Source organism: Gouania willdenowi, chromosome 1, assembly GCF_900634775.1.
Source record: "Gouania willdenowi chromosome 1, fGouWil2.1, whole genome shotgun sequence".
In the NCBI taxonomy this organism is placed as follows: domain Eukaryota; kingdom Metazoa; phylum Chordata; class Actinopteri; order Blenniiformes; family Gobiesocidae; genus Gouania; species Gouania willdenowi.
Window position 1 is genome coordinate 19412926 of NC_041044.1, and position 24803 is coordinate 19437728.

The window sequence follows — 24803 nt, forward strand, 5'->3', positions numbered from 1 at the left end:
ATGATGAAACAGCTCAGACTGAGAATAATTACATTTATTATTATTATTATTATTATTATTATAGGTGCTGAGGTGTGGTTACCTCTCCATACAGTCTTTCACCACAGCAAAGTTACCGTCTCCGATCACTTTCCCAACTTGGTATTTTTCTGTGATGCATGAGGCGTGCGAGTATTGGTTCCCGTTAACTGAAAAGTAGAAACCTGTGGTTTTATACACATATATATATATATATATATACACAATCCTAGCTTGTCTAAACTTAGTGTTTAAAAGATTAAATGTGTGTAACATTTTCTACCTGATCATATGAGCTTTTATTTAGTAGTTTTAATAGTTTGTTTATGTACAACGGTACAAAACATGTGTGTGTTTTAATAAATTATTGTTTATTCTGTAAATGTCACACAGTCTCCTGTCGTTTTGTGACCTGACTGTACTCACTCTGTTATGCAGAGGGCGTGACCTTTTTAATCTGAGTGCAATCAGGGTACGGAACACTCAGTAATCACATCCTGTTCAATTGTTTCAGTCACTCTTCACAGTTATATATATATATATATTCCCATTGCTGCTATAATGCTCTCCTATTGTACATTTTATGATTTTATTTCATATTTTTACTATCTTATTGTGTTTTTATTTTATTATAGATATATTTTATTTATACCTGTACTGTTGCACCACCAGAGTTGTCCTTTCATTTCGTTGTACATTGTGTATGATGACAATAAAAGCCTTCTATTCTAGACACAGCCCAGTCTGATGGAGTTTGTGAAACTGTCACAAAAACAACTTCATGACATTTACTTCCTGATATTTTTGGTGCTGCTTTGGCACAAATTGTCTTCACGCTCCGTTACACAGCATTGTGTGCAAACACTGGGATTGAAATGCAAACTGATGTATGTCAATGGGATTTATCACCCTAACGTAAGCCAAACCCTGAATGAAATGTTCTAATAATTGCATAATATCACGTCCAATTGAAACAAGTTGGAAAGTTTTGTCCTGCAGCACGAGAACGATGCAAAAATGGTGTTGGTACGCATGAAAATAGAGACAGGGTCACATCTCCCAGTGAGATGGTGCTGGTTTGATACCACTGTAGATTATTCATCTGCTTCAAATTAAAAGGCTAAACCAATCATTGTATATACTGTACTTTATTCATGATCCTCAGAATCATGGAGTATTTATGTGTTTGTTTATTACTTTAGTTTCCCATGTCAATCCCATTTTACTAAGAGCACAAAGTGCAGCATTTACAAGATCAACAGCTGTCCTATAAAATATTAATATACACTTTCTCACATACAGTACATTATACAGTCTCCAGTAAACATGTGAAATGTTTCACTGAACACCAGCTTTAGTGGCTTCAGTTGCTCCTCAATTCAAAGCAGAAACAGCTCTACAGTGTCTACACATCATTTCTAATGTCTCAGTTATTTTTATGGTTTCTTACACTTGGTTTGTTAGTATATTTTATAAAAACTCTAATAAACGACACAAATAAACCCAGACTAAGCCTGACATACTGTACTCAGCAGAAGAGGTGGACGTACCCTCTGGGCTCAGCTGATTGGTTCGGTCCTGGTGATTGTCCAATGATCCGTTTGTGTTTGTAGAGGAGGTGTGACGATGATGATGATGACGATGAGGAAGAGGAAGCTGCATCATCCAAGCAAAAGATAATGTGTAAAAAAACAAAACAAAAACACCACAAAATCTTTGTTTGTTGACTCCATTGTTGACTTATCAGCCTTTATCGTTGCACTAAAGTGAATGAATTCATTAGTCAGAGGGTGGTCCGTCTATAATAAACTCTCCATTGACATGTTTGGGACTCATATTTCTACATTTTCACTGATGACTGCAGATTAAACCATTACGGCAACAAACACAGTATTGATTTACAAAAGCTGGTGCAGCTTCTGCAGAGAATTAATATCAGCGATTGATAACCAGCTGGAATAAAACGCCACATAATCAACATATCACTCAAAGCGACGACTCATTATTCAGTGACGCTGTGAGGCTTCGTGTTCCTCCTAATGAATGGATGTGAACCAGCCCACATGTGTTCTTTAAGCAGCAGTGGAGCTCTGCCAGTTGGATGGATCACCCACACATGTTAGTCTGGACTTTACACAGAGATTACACTGAAAGCCATTTATAAATCTGATTATTCTCTGGAGTCAATCTCCACCAAAGAGCTTCATTTTTGTAGAGAGACTGTGTCACACAGGACTGTATCAATAAAGATCACCATGTGACCAAAACACACCAATAAAAGCCCAAACTGACAAACATTTTAACAACTAAACCCTTATTTAAATTAGATGGAAGTGGTTTTTTCTAAGATGTATGTGATCTCACCTTCAAAGTGGGCGTGGCTCGTGGGCTGGTGGGGGAGGGAGTGGACGACTTGGTGGACTTTGGTGTCGTGGTGTGACTGGGTGAAATACCATTCACTGTAACAGAGTGAGATATGAAGATAATCTAATGAACGCCACTTAACAGGATTCAAAATAAGTATTTATAAGAATATTGTGATTATTCTTATTTTGTTGTTCAGGTTAGAATAGAATAGGGCGGGGGCCATTCTGCCAAAAAAAAAAAAAATCTGAGATTTTTTTAAGAAAAATTCAAGTTTCAATTTGATTTTTTTCTTTAATGCACTTAAAAATAACTGCAGACGTCAGAAATATCACAGTAGCTTTAATTTTCTGATTAAGAAATTACATAACTACATATTTTATAACATTACAATTAAAAAAATAATAAACTCTTCCCTTAGCATCTCAGCATAGTGCGAATAAAGAATTAAACATGCCTGTGGCACAGATAAAGCCACTCAAAGGGTAAACACATGTAAACAAAGAGGGGGCTGGCTCACATCAAAACTCGAATTTGCAAAATAAAAATCGTTTTTATCTACAAATTTGATTAATCAATTAAATCATTGTTTTGCCCAGCCCTAGAATAGAAGCTTTTTTTAATTGTCATTGTACAACATATACGTCAGAATTAAGGTGCTGTCAAAGAATGAGGAATTACATATAACACGCACTTAAATCTAATATTGGAAAAACAAATATAAATATGTAATACCCACTATTGTATATGCACCGTATACATTACAATAACACAGAATATAAACATGTAAACTAACCTGTGGGTGAGATAAATAAATATGTTACACATAGTGAATTATTGCACATGTTTTTTGTACTTTGAGTCATGGGAGGAAGATGGTTATAACTTTGATGGTTGGTGCATTTTTGTTTATAAAATACACTGTTTGGGAGTAAACGTAAAGTAGTTTGTTTCAGTCACATAAATTCATACTTGTCTCTGTTTTGTGAGCTGAATAACTTCACTATTGCTTGGATTATAATGAATATGATATCCCATCCCAGCTAGAATTAAACCTATTGTGTGTGTTTTATGTCTCACCAGGGGACTTGATGGACGACTGACTGCTGGACAATTGGACAGGTCGTCTTCCTGCAGTGACATTAAAACATGTTCACATTGCAAACCTGATGACATTACATTAGAAAACACCATACAGTCTTTTTAAAATCTTCAAAAATGTAAATTTTTAAGCTGAAATAATTACTTTTTCAAGTAATTAAATAATGTTTCTAAGTAGTTAGTTCAGAAACACAACCTAACCATTAAAATTGGACAAAAAATAAATAAATAAAAAAAAAAAAAAATCACACAAATCTGGGAGTTTCATTTGGGAATGAGATAAAACAGAACGTCTCCACAGAGCTATTTTTAGATCTGAACTTTCTAATGTCCCCATAGGTTCCCTCACTAAAGGACACACTGTATTGATTTTTGGAGCCAGAAGGCTGATGCATTGTGGGAGCAGAGAACCTCTTACCAGCACCAGGAGACTTGCTGCGTCGTGAGACTGCAGGACTTTTAGCTGCACGGTTTGGAGTCGCGGAGCGACTGTATGAGGATTTTAGCACTCGGCATTCTGGGTAGAAAACAAACTCTGAGTCACAGGTGTTCTTACAGAGCAAATGAAGAAGATTATTTACAATTAGGAACAAGATCATTCTTAGTAATGTTTGTCTAAACATGTAAAACTGAACAACAGAGCATTTTGTATTTTTATTTAACGTGTGTTCTACACTGATCTATGATCTATTCATTTATTAAGAAACCACTTCATTTGTGAAACATGTAAACATGTTAAGCCCTTATCAGACTGCACACAATCCCCCCTAAACACTGCCTCCACGAATCATTGCAGTAATATTAGGTGTGACACAGTGTAACACCTAGGTTCCCAAAGTGAGGTACGGGTATCCCCCAGGGGCACGCAAATTGTCATGGGGGAATAGAAATGAAAAAAACATTTATTATTTTTTATAATGTACCCAAATCTGTACCTTACACGGCGTATAAATTATACATAAAGTATGTAAGGCGCCAACAATATCCAAGCAATAAGTGACAGTCCCTGCAGGAGTTGCTTTTTCAAATTTCATTAAATTTGGGACCAATTTTTATTTGATTTGTGGAAATTGTGTCAAATAATTGCAGGAAAATTGAAATTTAAAATGACTGCAGTCATGGGATAAAAGTATGGGAAACTTAAAATATTGTGGGTTATACATTGAATTTGTGAATTAGATATCTGAGATTCTCCAGCTGATTTATCTGCAACTGAATTATTTGGTAAACTGGACAATACTTGATGTTTTGATGCAGGCTGAATTTGATGGTCTAAAGGGCCAGATTTGTGCTGTAGGGCTACGTTGTAAATGACATTACATTATTATGTTAATCAGTGTGCATTAGTAGGGGGTACATGGCTTCAGGTTAAATGTCTGATGGGGTACATGACTATGAAAAGTTAGAACATGTAGGGAATAATAATTCCAGCACGTTCATTTTATCTTCTTTGTTGAAAGAATATGTAACGGTTTCATTTATTTAGAAACACTTTTTTCAGGAAATTTACTTCGATCTCCTGACATGGTTCTTTGACTGCCAACTGTCAGTCTTCCTCAGATTGCTTTCACGTATCCACACGAGTTCTTTCATGAAAAAAGCATCAGAGAACCTAAATTTCAAAGTAAATTCCCTGAAAAAAATTTGTCTGAATATACTTCAAATTCACGGCTGAAACTAAACAACATTCTTAGGAATATAAGTAAAAGTTATCTTATGTCATTTTAATGAGCTCTTGAGTAAAATAATAATAATAAATACATAAGAGCTCAGCACTCCAGAGAGCAGAGATCCATTTCTACTGCGTGTGCATGATGAAGTAAGTGGAACTCATTTCAAACTGACAACCTGTCATCATTACTCTGCTTTAGCCAATAAAGTGCAGGAGGTCAGTAGCAACAAATGAAAACATCCCGTCTATCCTGCATGTTCTCTCTCTCTTTACTGTTTTTCTATCTGGTTACAAAGATGATGTCGTATAATGATTCTAAGCAAAAACACAATACGAGTGATTCATTTTTTTCTTTTTTCTTTACATGAAACATACACAACTCGTATAAAACAGCCCATGAAGACGTGGGATCATTGTTGACACAGAGCATGCACTGGTTTGGACAAACTCGGACGATAAGAGAAAGTAAAAGAAAATCTAATTTTACACACAAAGCATTCCTGTGCTTCCATAAACTTCCGTTTAGGAAAGGAGTGTTACAGTCACAGACCACTGAGACACACACACACACACGCACACACACAGATGTGTAGTTAGTGTTCATCAGGCCTACCAGTCATAAAGGCTGTGGAAGCCTTACCGCTGTGATCCAACACAAAGTCATCCTGAGCGTAGCGGAACTTCTCTGGTCCACAGGCTATGAACACGTCATCATCACCAAAGAAGTCCTGCAGACAGGAGATCTGAGGAGAACACAGCAGAGGTCACTCTTTCACCCAACATTACACTGATCGGATCCTTTTAACATCTGGAGTGTGAGCGTTTGGGATCTGAGAAATAATACTGATCAAAATTCCAGATACTTCAGACATGTCCTCTGTTGAGTTTTCCCTCTAGTCTCAAGTAGGGCTGAACAATTAATTTGTGATAGTATCGCGACAACATAACAACCCTGGATCAATCTGACACTGAGAATGTTCATGTACATACCTTTAATTTAAATGTTCTCCTGCACTACTTATCAATGCTCTACTGCACTATTTTCCTTTTATTAATATTATATTTTATTATTACCTTTCTTTTCTATTATTTTTCCCTTCTTTTTATCTTATTTTTTTTTTTAAATTTTTATTTTGTATTTATTTATTTTTTTTATACTATTATTATTATTATTATTATTATCATCTTGTTATTTGCACATTATAGTCTAACTACTGTTTATATTTATACTTATGTTTATACTTATTATCATCTCTTCTAGTTGATTGTTTATTATTGAATTGTTTTCACTATTGGAGAGAGCACAGTTGACCGAGTCAAATTCCTCGTGTGTACAACATACACTTGGCGAATAAAGATGATTCTGATTCTGATTCTGATTCTGATACCTTAAAATGCGATTTTCATATCGCAAAGGCTGCACTTTTTTCTTTTCCTTGTCCTGTTACGCTCACACAGTGTTTAAGAAGTGTGGTCCACATGAAACGTGAAGTTAGTTAGATATGTTGAAGAGGTAAAGCCACAGATTTGTTTGTTTTATTGTTGTAACATATTCTATATTTATTTAAAGTTTAAATAAATCTGAAATAGTTTATTATGAAACAGATTGATTTATTGCTTGTGTTCATTGAAAAATACATGACAAGAGGCCCTTGAAAAAAATAATCACATATTAAATCGCATTATTAAGGAAAAAAAATAAAAAATCGCAATTAGATTATTTTTCAAAATCGTTCAGCCCTAGTTTCAGGTAAGTTTTATTATGTGGTTTCTTCTCAAATGTTGAGAAAGATCAATAAACGAGGAACACTAAAAAGTTTTTTCAACTAAAACTAACATGTTTGTGAATGTTGTTTTAAAAGCAATGAAGAAAGAAAAACAGTCAAACTAAGAGCTGTTTACATACAGCAGAAACTAAACTCCACACTTTAGAGACAAATAAAGATTTGCTATGGCACACTTTTTTGTTTGTACTTGTTAAAGGCAAGACAAATGAATTTGTAAAGCACATTTCATACACAAGGAAATTCAATGTGCTTTCTTTACATGAAACAGAAAACATCTAATAGTTTAAAAATCAATAACAACATCAAATCCACAATAATATGATTCAATATCCACCCTTTTACTCACACGCAGGAGAAAAACAGTGCATTTAACTTTGATTTTAAAATGTTCACATTGGATGCTGACTTCAGTTTGTTCCACTTCTCTGCAGCATAACAACTAAAAGCACCATATTTACTGTGAGCTCTGGGCTCCACTATCTGACCTGTGTCCATAGATCTGAGAGACCTGCTGGGTTCATACCTGACTAACATCTCACTGATGTATTTATTCTAAAGTAAGGCTTTTTATTTGCTGTAACATCTGTTTTTATGAAAAAAGGCCTCAAAGATCTGCTCATACACATCTTTTGACTAACACTAAGAGTCATTATTTAAACACTTTTAATTAATGTTGCAGGATGATGAAGTTTTTAGTAATAAATGTGGAACAGAAGCAGATTTACACAGTACCAGTCTGGTCAGTTTGTGCTGCCATTTGTTTTTCTGCCATTCTGGGAAAAAAAAAAGATCATTTTCTCTGCATCTCAGATTAGATTTTACACCCACTACCAACCAGCCAGGAGTTACTTTCAAAGTACATTAAGCTTCGCCCACACAGGCCTCTAATACTGACGGTGGACAAAAAGAACTGCAAACAAAATACACACTAGCACATGGATTTATGCATTCTGCACAACAAGCCCGTATAAGAAATAGTCAACATACTGGTCCCAGTCAAGAGCTCAATGACGCTTCAAACTGTGCAAGAAATTAGTTTAACAAACGTCCTTGAAACTAAACATTTCACAGTTGATGGTGTTACCACGATTTGAGATTTAGATTGAGATTTTCTTTTTGGAAAATGGGACAATATGCATTAAAAAAATTCATGTAAATACATGGGATTGTAGCCAGGGGACTAATTTCCATCTCCTGTCCCATTACCAGGTTAGTATAAACATCAAACAAACACCAGTAATGGAATAAAACATACAGAGCATAATACAAAGACAGGTAACATACAATAACTATGAAGAATCTACAGTATGTAACACATAGTGCAGAGATAGACTTAGAAATTTGGGGAGTATGACAAATATACATGTGCTAATTAGCATGCTAATTAAAGTGCTGTAATGCTAAAGTGCATGGTGCTAGCCGCCTGGAAGCTCATTATATTGCACATTGCCAGATTATTGTACAGGAATATGAGTATATGACTGATTATTAGCAAATAATTATTAGAAAAGTGTCATTTGTTAGAATTAAAATGCATGGCAGGCCCATTAATGGTTTCCATGACAGAACTGCTGCATCCAAGCAGTGGAGGCATGTTTCCTGTCTCAAGTCTGTTATGAAATAAGTTAGTTTTTGGTCAAATCCCAAAAACAGGGCACGTTCAGGTCATTAGAAATGCTTTAGCACTGTAAGACATTTTGGACATCTTTATCCTCCCAACTTAACAGTTTGGTAACAACATTTTAGGAAAGAGTGAGTCTTTCTATTCAGACATTCAACCAAACCTTGTACGTGTGCCTCTAAGAATGGTCCTAAATTGTCCTTAAACTCTTTTTGAAAGATTATCCAGTGAAGTTAAAGCCCTCAGAGCTGCAAAAGAAGGACAAACCTGACCGACACCAAACTGCAGTTCTGTTGGTGTTAAAGTGTATGAGAAAGTTTGTCCTGAGCAGATTAGAAAGGCATGAAATAACTGGGATGCCATTCTTTAGCTGAGCTGGTATTCAGCAGCTGATCAGTCGTGCCTGTGGGTTCAGGGGCAGGTGGTAGAGTCGCCATAGCTACAGCTCTGATGTGCGCTTGTCAAAAAGTGACTCGTCACAACGAGGAATGCCGACAGGATGACGGTTCCCACTGACCTCTGACTGTACAGCATCTCTGAGCTGGGGAGACATTATGAAAGATGACACTGCAGAACTTTTCCATCCACTCAGCAGGCAGCGCTGATGCAAAGCATGCTGGTCATTTGTTTAAGGACAGTGGTGGTGAGATGCAAAACAGTGACAGCAGGTGAGCAATGTCCTCTGGTATAGAAACATGGGATGACTAAGCTTTTAGAATCCTTGGAAAATTGAAAATGTTCATCTATATTTCATTCTCTACTATTTACAGTGTACACATTTAAGAGATATTCTATAAAGATAATAAATTAGGTTTACATACAGTAATCAGAAAGTCCTGTACATTACAGAACAGCTTCTTCTAAACTCTTCCCTGACTTTTTTTTTTTTACAATGTAAACTTTCAAAGAATAAAGACATAATTATTTTTCTAAAAATATAAAAAATTCCAAAGCATGCTGCCTTGTCAGTTCTCAGGGCTGAGCCTTTAACAACTGGTGGTACAGTGCAGTACAGATCATATGTTAAATATGTTCATTAGTATGAAAGGAAACAGTCTCTGATTAAAGCTGCTATCTCTGATATTTGTTATATTAGATCAAATCATAGTGTATAACTCACACAGCAATGAATAGAACATCATTTACTCCAATAAGAAAGGAAAAAGGTCAAAATTGCTGCTTGAAAGTTAATTTTCATCTCCACCCTAAATGCATTGTGGGATGTGGAGTCCCGTAAAAGAATGCAAAAAAGTGTTTTTACTTCATTCTTACTGTAATATTTAGGTTTTTTTTGTTAGTTTTGCCAAACAAGGAGGACAGAGATTCATTTGACACCAGTTTTGTTCTAGTTGAGGGGTGGGCAACTACAGTCCTCGAGGGCCAAATTCCTGAGACTTTTCGATGCTTCCCTGCTCCAGCACACCTCAATCAAATGAACGGCTCCTTATCATGCTTGACCAGAGCCGTATAAAGAAAGAGTTGTGACAACTCCGTTCACTCCAATGATTGGTTTGTTTTCACAGCAATGACGGCTCATGGAGCCTCACATTTTGTCCCGGAAGTGATCAGTTTACTATTGTAGAGCATAGACGCTACAGCAGATGAGACATTTTGTGATGCACTTTTGAACTTTAAGACATTTGAATAATCATATTGGATATTATTCTTATTATCAGCGTATCTAAACCCATTAACGTGTGCATTAAAGTATGTTAGTGGATGATCCCTTGTTAAACTAGTAGATTAAAGGATCATTAGCAGATAACGGACATGTTAACGTTACTGGATAAAGTTAGAAACACAGTCTTAACCACAGGGTAAATAAATGCAGTTATTGACGACAAATTACCAAAAATCCCCGTTATATCAATGGATTTGAATTGCCCGCCACTAACTTCCGGGACAAAATTCAGTCCTGCATGCCGACTATTGGACTACAACAGAAGTGCTGAATGCTCGACCGTCATGTGATTACGTGAAGCATTTTGGACTTCCGTTGTCACAACTCTCTCTCTATACGACTCTGTTGATGACAACACATTGGTTTTCACCAGGTGTGATGGAGCAGAGACTCAGGAATCTGGCCCTTGGGGACTGGAGTTGCCGACCCCTGTTTTAGTTTGTTCCCAGTATTCCCCGTGACATCAGAATAAAGTAAAACACGTCTGCGACTCCACATCTCACAATGCAACGCCCAAACATTTCAACAAACGTCCTCACGATGGAGAAAAAAAACAACCTTTGAAGAGGCAAATTCTTTCTGGAGTAAATGATGTTTGATTCATTGATCTGTGAGGCAAACACTATGATTGTATCTAATAAAACAATAATCCGGGGCAGCAGATTTAAGATTAGATGTGATACTGTGTCTGAGAGTAACTCTCATTGTGTGGTAACCATTAATAGACTTTTAAAACGAGGTATTGGAGTGTGGCAGGTCAGATTTAATTGCTTATATTTAATTTGAGATAAAATAGAATATACATTTGAATATCTGCATACTAATGAACACACTGGATATCAGAATTGTAAGTTATGATGCCCGTTAGCACTTGTGTCTTTGTCCTTGTCAGCCAATAGCAGCATCAACAGCCTGTTCGTCCCCTGCAGCTCATGGTGTCCCACCAAAGGGAACGTTCTGGAAGGTTCTGTACTGGTCTGATGATATGACTTTAGGGCAAACAGACTTTTACCCTCTGGATGATTCCTTCATCTTTATCATCATGCTCCATGTACTGTAGAGTGCTGGCTTTCTAAAGGGTCTGAGGCCTTCCTTTGTGTCTGTAGCTGATTTTCAGGGACATAAAACATATCCAAATTAGGGATGTCCCGATGCAACTTTTTAATTTCTGATATGACACTGATATTGCCGCATTGCGTATCGGCCGATACTGATATTGATCCGATATCAGCATGAATCATACATACTTTTTCTTTCTTTTTCTTTTCTTTAATAAAAAAATAATAATGACTTATTTTGTAGTGTGGAATGTTAGAAAAGACTTGATACAATGATGTCACTCAAACAGAGAACAATAGTCAGCAACAGTAGGTATGAGAAAAACTGACCCATTTATTATTAACCAATTGGTTACATACATTTTAACCTTCAACATAATATCTACAATATTCTACAATTGAATAAAATAAATCAAAAATGAATTGGGAAAAAATAAATAAATAAAAATTTGAATCTGATATTAGTTTTCAGGCTGATATCGGACCGATATCTGATATCGAATCGGGACACCCCTAATCCAAATATTTTTGTATTAACAGCCAAGCCTCATTACAGTGCATTTATACTGAAAGGACATGTCAAAGTATATAAAATATACTGATATTTAGACTGGGCTCTCTCTCTGGGGGCAGTGGGTGATTACAATATTCAAAGAGGGCAAATGAGCTTCATGTACTCCCAAATAACAGTGGTTGCTAAGCAATATTAAACAAATAGGCAAGTGCCTAAAGTTTTGTTGATGAGAAAAGCAGAAAACACAGCAGGAGAATCACAGTCTGAGGTTGTTTCATTAGCAAAGATCACTCAACATGGCGGCTTAAATGCACATATACACTGGATGCCGACGCGTTTAGACCCTCAACATAAGAATACGCAAGCATCCAGATACCTATTAAGTTTGTCAGGGTGGTGCTTACAGAGCCTAACCTGGCTATTAACTCTGTTTGCAGTCACTCAAACAGGAGCGCACACATCCACAGACAGTTTAATTCCTGTGGATTAGAGGTAAAGCCGACACGTGTGAAGGACGAGGCAGTGGGAAAACGAGCAATGAGATCTCTAAACCATCATTAACTCCATTCAGGGGATTCATTACAGCAGCACTTTAGCCATTCAAAATAATGGACAGGATTTTACAAGACAATGTTTGAGAAAGTGTTTCTTTTCAAGTTGTGGACTGTCACTTACTCATCTAATGTGGCCAAAACTCAGCGCTCATATTTCAACACTTACCCATTGTTATTTGAATCCAAAACAAACATATACATGTACATCTACTAATCCCCAAAGCACAGCTCATTAACCCATGAAAATGAATGATGACCAGAGTAAATCCAATATATCTGCAGGCACTTAACAAAATACGTAAAATCAACTTGGCAGCTGTCATCATCACTTGGAAACTGTGGAGCCGTGTAGTGAACTTCTCCTCACCCCAACCTCAGCCACTAGCATGGTAGCCAATCACGGATTACACCGTCTTCTGGCACACACACACTCACTCTCTTTGCTACGAGTTGTAATCGCACACATAACACACAACACAGATAACGCACAACACAGATAACGCACAACACAGATAACGCACAACACAGATAACGCACAACACAGCTTCAGGCGGATAGCACAGGAGAAAAGAAATTACCATATTTTGCTAAACAAAAAAACATAAAAAGTTTACCTTTATAATATATAAGGAGCAGAGCTTTTAGCAAGAGGTTCTCTAGAGCAGGGGTTCTCGACCTTGGAATCAGCAGCTACACCAAACTTGCCATATTTTAACCAATTTTCATCACTTTTTGACATATTTTTGCTACATTACTCTCATTTCTGCCACTTCTCCATCGATGCCTTTTCTGCACATTTTTCCACTTTTCAAAACATTTTCAGCACTTATAAACCCTCTCCACTCTTTTTACCACCTAATGACATATGTTGACCCATATTGTCACTTTTAACCTCTTTTTGCCATATTTCATGCTTATTTTTGCCAATTTAACCACATTCACAATTTGTCATGCCAATCAGTTACCAGTTTAAACTAATTGTTCCTACTTTCCCCCTCATTCCTGCCACTTTTAAGCCAATATTGACACTTTTAACCCTTTTTACCCCTATTTCTGTCAGTTTTTGAGCACTCTAATTTGCAACTATATTAACCAATTTATGTGTTTCACGACATTTTCCACTGTTTTTGGCCTTCTTTCCACCCATTTTATTTCTGATTAAAATAATGCTCCTGTCTCCACATGACTGTTCTTCAATATTCATGTCTATGTTCAACCACCTTCAGGTACAGTGGGGGTCCCCGGGCTTTGGCACCTTTATTTTGGGAGTCGTGGGCTGAAAAGGTGGAGAACCACTGCTCTAGAGGCTGGTCTAAAGTTTAAGAAAATAAAAATATTCAATAATATTTCAACATTCATAAGTTGTCAATATTGACTGAATCACTCACAATATATACTTGTACCAGAAATAGACATTAATAAAAAATGATTGTCTGTGGGTTGTGGTCTAGGTTCTGAGTTTGGTGACAAAGGCCATTCCATAGTATGATTGACAAAAGTTAACAACCCACAACCTCTCTCTATACATTAAGAATTCAAAATAAATATTGTTTAGCCCAAATTTACACCTCAAGAGGACGAGAGGAGATAGTGTGAGAAATGTCTATAAAACTATAAGATCCTTCAAACATCAGACAACATTTCCTGATCTTCACCACATCTGTCAGATAACATCTGCCAACGTAATCTGGAAGATTATTCTCAAGTAAACACTGTGTGAGTGTATAATGCTTATGAATCCCACCAAAATATATAAATATATATTCACTTCTTATCTTATTTGTATCTTGCGCCATAAAAAATATCTTTTCATTTTGTTGAATAGAATACAATGTCATTATATATAATACAAGATAATAATATGATGATGATGTTAATTCTGCATCTGAAGGAGTCAAAGGGCGTGCTGCACAGAATGGGATCACATGGCACACAATGGATGCTAATTCCCATTTGTCGCCCCCCGCTGAATACTCTGCCCGTTGTTCGTATGTCAGCTCAATTCAAATTCTGATGGAGCTGGTTATGATTTACAGTCCGCATAAACAGGACTGAATCATAACATAACCTAACCACTAGAGCGGACATGGGCTAGTCTGTGAACGGTCGCATTTACAGACCTTGGAGTCGCTGTTAGCTTACCAATAAATGGGAAGAGATTTGTCACCTTTACAATGAGTGTTGACTAGGCCACTGTGAGTGAGACCCAAGGTCAAGGTAGGCTGACTTTATAATAATGTATCATGTTTTTCTGCAGTCAGTGCCTTCTCCTCGCCCTTCTCTCTCTGCTCTGTTTCAGGTGTCTGTGGTGAAGCTGATGATGGCAGTTCCTAGTCTGGGACACTGATGTTCTATCGCTCTATCCTGTTCTGTTGTGGTCCAACAGTAGATAAGAACGTTTAAATATACAGTACGTAGCCTAGCACAAAAGAGCTACTAATCACTTATACAGACTGCGTGATATGAACCAAAGTTCATATCTCCATATTTTTCCTCAAAATGGCAATACGTGTTGTAAATATGGAAGCTAACAGAGAGCACTGATGGCTGCAGTGTTTATTTTGTGTAAAATGTGGCATCAGCGGACAGGTTTTATTCCCCAGAGTCTGAATATGTGCTTGGTTTTCAGATAGAGTTTGAACTGGGCCCGCTGGAGGTCCCTGAAAATTGGTGTTTTCCTTTAATACCTCCGTCAATGGATGGAATTACCGCCTTATTTTGAAAATAATCTCCCCTTTTCCGTTGCGATTTCACACAACAAATTAACAAATGACCGCAACGCATTTACAAATTACTGCATACTCTGTATATTTGTTTTCAAAATTGTAAATTTGTGGTGGCATTTGTAAATGTGTTGCAATAATTTGTAAATGTGTTGTGGTATTTAAAACTGTGAGAAAGCTGAAAGGCATCATAAAAAAAGTTGGAATAAAAACAGAAAATTGTTAAAATTGTTTTATTGTAATTTATTGATGTTCAACTAAAGTTTGAAGTTTTCTCCAAGAAGAAATTCATAAAATATAGACTTTTATTTATGACCAGGTCCATAGTAAACAGTCCTAAACTTTGCATGTGTATTCCTGGTGGATGGTGCTGTTGTCAGATGGTGCTCTATGCTAATGAGAAGAACAACAATAGGCAGGAAAATATTCTGGCCGTTGACCCAAATGGCAGCGTTTAATCCAGACGTCGCCCTCAGAAACCCTCACACAATCACACAAAGCCTCTGTATGACTTCACCACATCCTCACCAACCAGACACAGTGGTTTTATTCCTCCTTTGACCAACCTCAATGTGCCATTGCTTAAAAATCAAGCAAAAAATAAGTTAATTGTAACTACTGTACCTATGAGGCATAAGATCAAGAACTTAATTTATGAAAACTTTTAAACATCACAGTCACGTTAGTAACACATGTAGAGCGAGCCCTGAGCTGAGCTGGGTTAGAGTATCGAGGGCAGCAGGCCACCATCATTAGACACGCGTCATTTAAGATGATGCCAGTGTGCGTTTGTGTCACGTAACATCCACCTCCTACATGAGTGTGTCTGGACCAAAAATAATAGCGAGGGCTCCGTGCGTGTGTGTGTGTGTGTGTGGGTTAGTTTTCAAAGACTGCTTATGAAGCTACTGTGAGCAACTTTCACAGAAGAATGAAGAAAACAAAGAGATGAACAGAAAGAACAAGACTCAGCCTGTTATTGTGTCTATAACATGTAATGAAGCAGATTTTATTTTGTTTTTAAAGCAGTTTCAGCAAAACCTGGAGTAACTACATCTGTTCACTAATAGCCTGTGATCATATGTATAATCTGTATCAGATCCAATTTTAGGATCCTGCCATAGACGCCGGTATTTAAGTTAAACACATTAAAACTTCACGATGATAACAGTATTTAGCATTACAGGCACAAAAGAAAAGAAAGTCTCCAAAATCTTAAGTGTCTAAATTAAATTAAACATGAAATATATTAGTTATAAAACATTGCAGATCATTATGTACGATGTTTTTTTAATACATCCCATTATCACTACTGTGATGTCTATCTCAGATATTTTAGAAATCAACATATTTTTACGTGAGTGCAGCTAAACAGTATATTAAATTGTTCAACCGGGTAATCCTATAAACAAGTTGTTAGCTTGAAAAGAATAATTATTATTTTACAAGTTTAAACAACTGTAACAACTGTAACACCATTTTAAGGAAAGAATCATCAACGTTGGTGAATAATGACTATGATGGCCCGTGAGTTGATAGGTTTAGCCAACAAAGCTGCAGACTGGGAGTAAGTGGGCAGCCCTTCACTGTACTGGCATTTTCAAATTGGCAGTCGCTATCCGTGCGATTGCCGTATCAATATACTGACATTCTATCCGTACGCAGTGCCCCTCATTAGCCAGTTTAGGTCACGTGACTAAGACTAAACCTAACCGTGAACCTAACCCTAAAAATTGTTGCGATATAGGGTTTTAACCTAACCCTAAGACGCTACGTACTGTACGTGTACTTTGGTAAGCGAACCAATAGCACTGGGGTTGTCCGTACAACAACCGTACAAATAGACAATCTTTTAAAGGGGACATATCATGCTAAATCCACTTTTTTAGCCCTTAAATGCATTTTGTTGTATATTTAGAGTGCTTAGAAGTACAGAAAAAATCAAATTATTATCTTCAGGTGCTTCGTAGATATCTTTATATTATGTTTTGCTCATATTTTTCAATCTGTTTCGATTTTTCTATTCTCTATTACGTTTTTTGAACTATTACATCACAGTATTTGCAGCGGAACTGCCAAATTAGTACATCAACTCCAGGCCCAACACTTTGAGCAATCCGTCATTTTTATTTCTCGCTTTTATTTTGTAGTCCAAGCTCAAGGATGCCGAAGTTACGAGAGGATAAGTCAAAATGTTCGGTTGTTGGATGTAGTAACCCACACGCTTCATTACACCATCTCTCCAACCTTTTCAAAGTGCCTGGTTGAGTTTTATTTTTTTATGAAAATGTACCCACATCTGTGGGTAAGGTCATTTTTGTGTGTGCGCGAAGCACTTCAAGGATGACTGCTTCGCCAGTATAAAGAAGGATTTGCCTAATGACTTTGTCTGATTGAGGGTTCAATTCCTTCTATCTTTGGAGACGACGAACAGAGCACTTCGGTAAGCTGTAAATAACGCTAAAAAGTGTGATGATGAGACGTCCCTGTCATTGTTTTGTTAGCATTAGCAGTTGCACCGTCTTCAGACTTCATATGTTAGCGCTGTGTGCTCGTTTTAGATCCTTGATGATATGGCCTACGTGGTTTAATTTAAGTCTAAAGTTTTCATTAGTCATTTCATTTTGCCGTTTTTGTCTCCGAAAAGACTGTATTAAAATGCATTTCGTGACGTTAGCTTGGCGCTAGCGTTAGCTCGGTGCTTGTGTTAGCTCGGTGCTTGTGTTAGCTCACTTGTTAGGGTTCTGCAGGTTCATCATCTTCATTTTCATCTCACTCCGCTGGGTCAGACTCTGGCTCAAACATGTAAGGCTGGATGGACAAGTCTTCTGTTGTTGACATTTTGTAAATAACCTCTGAATAAAAAGTATATGCGCCGCTACATAGCCGTATCTCATCTATCAAACTACAAAAACGGCCGAGCAGGGTGGAGTTGAACCGAGTGTCACCTGGAGAGGGGGCGGGGTATGATGTGTCACCAAAGAGACCGCACCAAAACGAGTTGCTCTCAGAAGCACATCAGAAAAGGGGTAGAAAAGGGGTGGAGCTATAATAATGAGGAATTCAGACCCAAACATTGCAGTTCAGCTTTATATAGACCACAACTGTATGATTTATATCTAAAAAGAAAGGATTTAAAACCATGATATGTCCCCTTTAAATTTCCATTTCTTTCTTTATAAACCCTATTGTGTCTTACTTTGCTAGCAGCAGGTGGTTGGTATTTGTCTGTATTCAAATCCACCAACTGACCTAGCTGTGCAGGACAAAATGTTATTCAGTGCCAGTAAAAAGTGTACACAAAGTATGAAGCCAAAAGTGAAGCTCAATGAATCTGTGGAAGAATAATTCTAAACCTATGTTTACATGAATTGTATTTAAACACGCTTTTTTAATTCATAGCACAGTATCCGCTGCTCTTTCGTATAAAATAAACTGGCCATTTGAAGAATGTGTTGAACTAGTGTGGAAATAAGGAAATCTTATTTTCTCCCTGCCCAGTAAGCTTTGAGATGTAAATCAGAAGCATCTATGAAAGGCAGCAGCTGATTCTTCTGGCCCTGATGAAACAGACCCTATGATTAACATGCAGTGTGTAGAGTCGCTCAGACTCAAGCACAGAGCACACAGACAGAGATGCTTTGTAAACACCCATGAACGCACTGCAGCAAACACACCTGACAGCTGCTTTTTAACCCTTCCTCCCAGCTACAGCTCTTAATACCCAGTGTTCTCCCATGTTCATGCGATGGCTTGTTTTTCAGTTTCTTGTCCAGGTTTGGCTCTCATACCACCCATCAGGAAAAAACTAGGGATGTCCCGATACAACTTTTTCACTTCCGATACGATAGATATTGTAGCCTTGTGTATCGACCGATACCGATATTGATCCGATACGATATCAGCACAAATCATACACAACTTTCTTACTTATTTTGTAGTGTGAAATGTTAGAAAAGGCTTGATCAAGTGATGTTACTCAAACAGAGAACAATAGTCATTAACAGTAGATTACTTTGTTGGAGTGTGAACTACAGTCACCAGTGACGTGCTGTCAGGGTAGGCAGTGCCTACCCAAGGGTGAATTGATATTTTGATTATTTAATTATAATTTTTTTTTTTTTTTTAAATTATAAATTATTTATTTTTCCATTTCCAATAGCCTACAGTACTTATAAGTTTGAAAGTGGCCGAATTTTGTGCGTTTCATAGCCCACAGTCTTTTTTTTTTTTCACTCCACAGTAAGGCAGAGGGAGGCCACGCCCCCTCCCAAAGGCACGTCGCTCCTCTGCCTCCGTTCCCATTGTGTGATTTTACGTGTTTGCGCATGCGCAGTCAGGTCCCCAATATGACATCAATTTACGCAGCGTAGAGATCTGCCTTTGCACGTAACTGCGCTACGCTAAATGCTATACGTAAGCACTGAAACTGCTCTTATCAAAGTGATCAATGACATAAGGTTGAACACTGATTCAGGAAAAGTATCTGTTCTCATTCTGTTGGATCTAAGTGCTGCATTTGACACTGTAGATCATACAATTTTGTTGCACAGATTGCAAACATGGGTTGGACTAAATGGAAAAGTAATGCAATGGTTTAAGTCATACTTGGAGGAGCGAAGCTATTTTGTAAGCATTGGAAACTTTGAATCTGACAGATTACCAATGTCCTGTGGGGTTCCTCAGGGATCTGTTCTTGGACCCCTTCTGTTTAACCTTTACATGCTTCCTTTAGGACAAATTTTACAGAACTGTAAGGTTGATTATCAGAGCTATGCAGATGACACACAACTATATCTATCACTGAACCCAGATGACCATGGTCCCATTGAGGTGTTGTGTGACTGTTTAGAAAAAGTAAACTGCTGGATGAGTGAAAACTTCCTTCAACTAAACCATGACAAGACGGAGGTGATTGTCTTTGGTAACAAGGAAAAGAGGACTGCTGTCAGCAATTATCTTGAGTCTCGATCTTTAAAAGCTAAAGACCAAGTCAAAAACCTTGGTGTTCTGATTGACTCAGATCTTACATTCAGCAGTCAGATCAAATCTATCACAAAAACAGCCTTCTACCACCTAAAGAACATCTCTAGAGTGAAAGGTTTAATGGCTCAGAAAGATCAGGAGAAACTGGTCCATGCTTTTATCTCCAGCAGACTGGACTATTGTAATGGTCTTCTGACAGGAATCCCCCAAAAGAGCATCAAACAGCTACAGCTGGTTCAGAACGCTGCAGCTCGGGTCTTAACCAGAACAAAGAGGTCAGAACACATTACTCCAGTTTTAAAGTCTTTACACTGGCTCCCAGTCAGCCTCAGAATAGACTTTAAAGTTCTGCTGCTGGTGTATAAATCTGTGAATGAGTTTGGTCCAGAATACATCAGTGACATCAGGTATGAGTCAGGTATGAACCCAGCAGGTCTCTCAGATCTATGGACACAGATCAGATAGTGGAGCCCAGAGTTCACAGTAAACATGGTGATGCTGCTTTTAGTTGTTATGCTGCAAAGAAGTGGAACAAACTGCCAGCGGAGCTGAAGTCAGCATCTATTGTGAACATTTTTAAATCAAAGTTAAAGGCACTTTTTTTCTCTACTGCATATGATTGAGAGAGAGATTTTTTGTCATGTTGTTGATGTCATGATGATTTTACTGATGATTTTAATTGATTTTACTGATGATTTTAATTGTTCTTATTGATTTAAATGTTCTTATTGATTTTAAACAATTGAATGTTTTATCATGTAAAGCACATTGAGTTGCCTTGAGTATGAAATGCGCTATATAAATAAATTTGCCTTGCCTTGCCTTGCCTTGCCTAAGTTCACAGCACATTAGTGAATTGATCCCATGTGACCGTTTCTGCTACGTTCTCTAGCGAGTGGGCGGGATAACGCTACAGTCAGGATGACAGCGCTAGAGATGATAGAGAAACTTTGTTTTGAGGAAAAACGACAGCTTTTAAAAGATGGAGACCAACACCTGAGCTACCAGAGCTTCAGCAAAGGTAAGATCAGAAAATGTTTCATACTTTTCACAGTGAATGGTATAAAAGGAAGGATTGGCTTTGTGGATGCTCCTCACTGAGGCTGTTCTGAGTTGTCATTTTCTGTGCTGTCGTGTCATGAGATATATCTTGTTGGGAGAGTATGGAAGCTATATTTAATAATTGTTTATGTTTCTTTAATGGTGTTTATGATGTTGATTTTGTTAGATGGCTAAACACTGTGGATCTTATTGGGTTTTTTCTTTCTTATTATGAATATTATATTTTGATAAGCGCATTGAGATGACTGTTGTAAATTGCTTTATACAAATAAAATTGATTTGAATTGAATTAACACTTGACAGCAGAAACATATGAAATTGTCATTGGTGGTCTCGATTTGAAACGTGCCTATCCAACCCTAGTGGTCACGGCACGTCACTGACAGTCACCTATGGATGGAAGTGCTGGACCAGAACATTTTATCGGAAAGCTTATATCAGTAAATTTAGATGCAGTTTGATAAAATCTGACTGACATTGGACCGATATTAGTGCACTTTTGTACACTAATAAGGACCACAAGGCCGTGGCCCTAATGCCACCTTACTCAGGACGTATGAAAAGCTAAAATCATCTACCAAATATTTGAAATATTTTTAAGATTTATAATAATATATAATAAATGCTGGTTGGAGTTGGAAAGAAAAGATCGACACACATACAGAGCCAGGACTTGGCCTGGATCAGTCAGACAGATTGATGGACACATGAATTAATTCTCCAGCACAGATCTCCATTCATCTGTCAAACTGTGTTAGAGGAGAAACTAGTCAAAGGACTGGCTGATGTGATTATTTCTAAAGCTCTGGTGGTGAACGAGTTAGCTACATGTCATACTTGTCAGCATGGTTTGTGTAATGTGTCACCAGTGAAGTGTAATCCTTACATACTTTATCTTAGTGATTTTAAATTACCGGTCTTAACATGCTTGTGTGTCACGTTCAGCTTATTTTAACTGGTCTAAAAAAACATTCTCCATTTCTTCCAATTGTTTTGGCTATCAATGAGCATATTATGTACAGTATTTTCCATATCCAGTACACAGCGATAGGCAAGTATGAAAATTATGGAGAAAAACTAAATTCACTGTAAATGAGAAGCTGTCCCAGATGTAGTAACCAACCTGTGAAGTGGTAGAACATCTGTGATGGCAAAAGTTTATGTTCTGTCAGGTAATAAGTCTCAATATTGCATTTAAAGACTCCCCTTGTTTCACAGTGTGATACAAAAGCCAATCCATGCTAGCTCATAGCATGGATTGGCTATCCATGCTATGAGAAAAAATGAGATGCATTTTTTCTCTAGCATTCAAGCTTTTACTTTTTTTTTTTCTGTGACAGAGACGTCATGACTTTCAACAAACCGTGTTAACTTAAGCTGCCTGGGGTGATTTTTTTTGTCATATTCAAATCTGGTTACTTTGACTGAGCCAAGGTGACAAGTCAACACAAGTATCTGAACAAGGTGAGGCCTCGTGTCACAACCACAGTCAATTCATTTTTGGTTGCATTATGTACCTGTAGTAGTTATAGTCGGTCAAGTTTTTTGAGGATAGTTTGAGTTTAGTTTTATTTTCCTAATCTATTTCCTGTTTTTTTCTTTGGTTCTGAGTGTCTCTGTATGTTATCTGTGCACAGGTGTGTGTAATTAAGTATTTCGGTCTCTCCCGCACTGTTGATACAGCTTGTTAACTACATCACACAAATCATGTCTCATCACTGGTTTTTGAGATGAACCTTTCTTTAGGTATTCTAACCCCCAATTCCTCCAACTTTCTCTCCCATCAGTCTGCTCACACATAACTTCCTCTTCCTCCCGGACATGCAGAGGGTCACTGCTTACCCCGTTTTTTTATGATTTTATCTCACAATCGCCACACTATCCATGAGTTCTACACTTGTTCTGGTCGGAGTGTGCGCTGCTGTGCTCTGCTGGGAACATCAGCTCTGCGCGTAGCGCCATTTTCTGTCTCGCAAACTCCTTTCCTCTCTCCCTCTGAGCTCCACTGAGCATGGATGATCTCTCATCCAAAGGTGCACTGCTACCTCCTACATGTCACCTATTATTTTGCTATCTGGCTCACAGGCTGGGGGTATTTTGTATATTTTAATACCTTACAACATATAAACAAAAAAGCTGTGAAACTAAATAATGTAATATATACATATATGTCTGAAAAGTGTTATGTGTTTCCCTGTCACCCCTTTATCGTTATTATTTGTCTTTATTAATTTATGTTTCCTCTCCTTTCGCTCTCTTTCTATTATTTTTCTCATTATATGTGTCATTCAATCTATTTCCCTGGCTCTATTAACCACATAAATGCCCGTCAGTATCTGTACTTGTTTGTGAATATTGCTGCACTTTATAAATGTATATGTCATTGTAATTCACGATTTAAATAAAAAGAAGTTTATAACACTTCCTTTAACTGTGTTCTCGTGCGATTATGTAAATATCGCAAGAACTCCTCGGTACTTGAGCACTCAAAACGCTACCGTTGGGGATTGCAGGACAGCGGACAAAAACCGGATCGCAGCCGAGACGCAGCGGAGACGTATCCAGTGGAAACCCAGTGCAAGTAAGTTTTCAGTCTGTCTTTTTGAAACTCACCTTGAATTTGTAACATTTAGGATACTGGGGCTTCATTTTTCAACCGTTTGTATATACCTGTATCTGTATCGGCCCCAAAAATCCTGAATTGGTCGGGCTCTAGTCACCAACCGTACTGTAGCCTTACTTTAAAAGTTATCTTGAGTGCTGGAAAAAAAATTAACAGGTCATAGAAGATGTTCCATCTGTCAAAAAGATGCTGCATTGGCATGTCTTTTCAAAGGCGATAAGGATCACAGCTCTGATGAGAGCTGTCTGGCCTTTGAAACGTTCTACCAGTTAACAAGAAACAAACAATAAAGGATTGTTCTGAGACAAAGTCTTTGTTTAACGTTTGGAAATGTTCCAAATGACTCCAAGGGCATGCGTAGATGGTTGGTTAACATAGAAATAATGCATGTGCATGTACAGCATGTGCTTGCTGGGGTTTTTCTATTTCTTCACATACAGATTTTCCTAAGCATCATCACTCAATGTCTCAACTGACTAATTACAACCCCATTTTGATATCACAAATTCCGGGCGACCCCTTTTTTTCTAGAATTACTTCTTGATCAAGTTTGTGATACTGTGCAACAAATACAGAGTAGCTAGGCTTAGTGTCCAAAAGGACTGTATTTATTTTATTATTTTTTTCATTTTGTTTTGTCAAGGTCTGAATCCTTACATTTGCGTAAAAACGTCTGTATTTATGTATAAATGTATGCAATATGACAAAAATGAGGGAATTATATGAATTTCCAAAAGTGAATTAATCTTTACCTAGTTAGCATGCACCACACTTATTTATTAGGCATTAACAAAGCATGTAATTAATCAAAAAGCTCATTATCGACACCCTCAGATATCAAACCTTTGTTCACGCTGGCAATAATTACCTCAGACTTCTGCCAGATGATACACATATAAATCTTCTGATGCGGGACGCCATGTGTTTTAACATAGTTAATATCTGAACAGCAGGAAACCTTATTGAGAATTCCAAATGGTGACATTGGTGTGTGTGTGTGTGTGTGTTTCCTTGCAGATAACACTCTGAAGAGTATACA

The 24803-nt window shown here is 37.4% G+C and overlaps 1 protein-coding gene across 4 annotated transcripts in view; it reads right to left on the minus strand.

Moving 5' to 3' along the window:
• dclk2a (doublecortin-like kinase 2a) overlaps nt 1-24803 on the minus strand; it is a 40908-nt gene that overhangs the window by 5322 nt on the left and 10783 nt on the right. The window contains exons 3-8 of one of the 4 annotated variants that reach the window (XM_028454452.1): nt 5796-5898; nt 3902-4000; nt 3463-3513; nt 2383-2477; nt 1569-1674; nt 83-188 (exon numbers count right to left, since the gene is read on the minus strand). In XM_028454452.1, the coding sequence (XP_028310253.1) occupies nt 83-188; nt 1569-1674; nt 2383-2477; nt 3463-3513; nt 3902-4000; nt 5796-5898 (560 nt within the window). Of the gene's footprint in view, nt 1-82; nt 189-1568; nt 1675-2382; nt 2478-3462; nt 3514-3901; nt 4001-5768; nt 5899-24803 lie in introns of all 4 variants that reach the window. The other 3 variants (XM_028454443.1, XM_028454469.1, XM_028454461.1) reach the window with 3 other exon arrangements.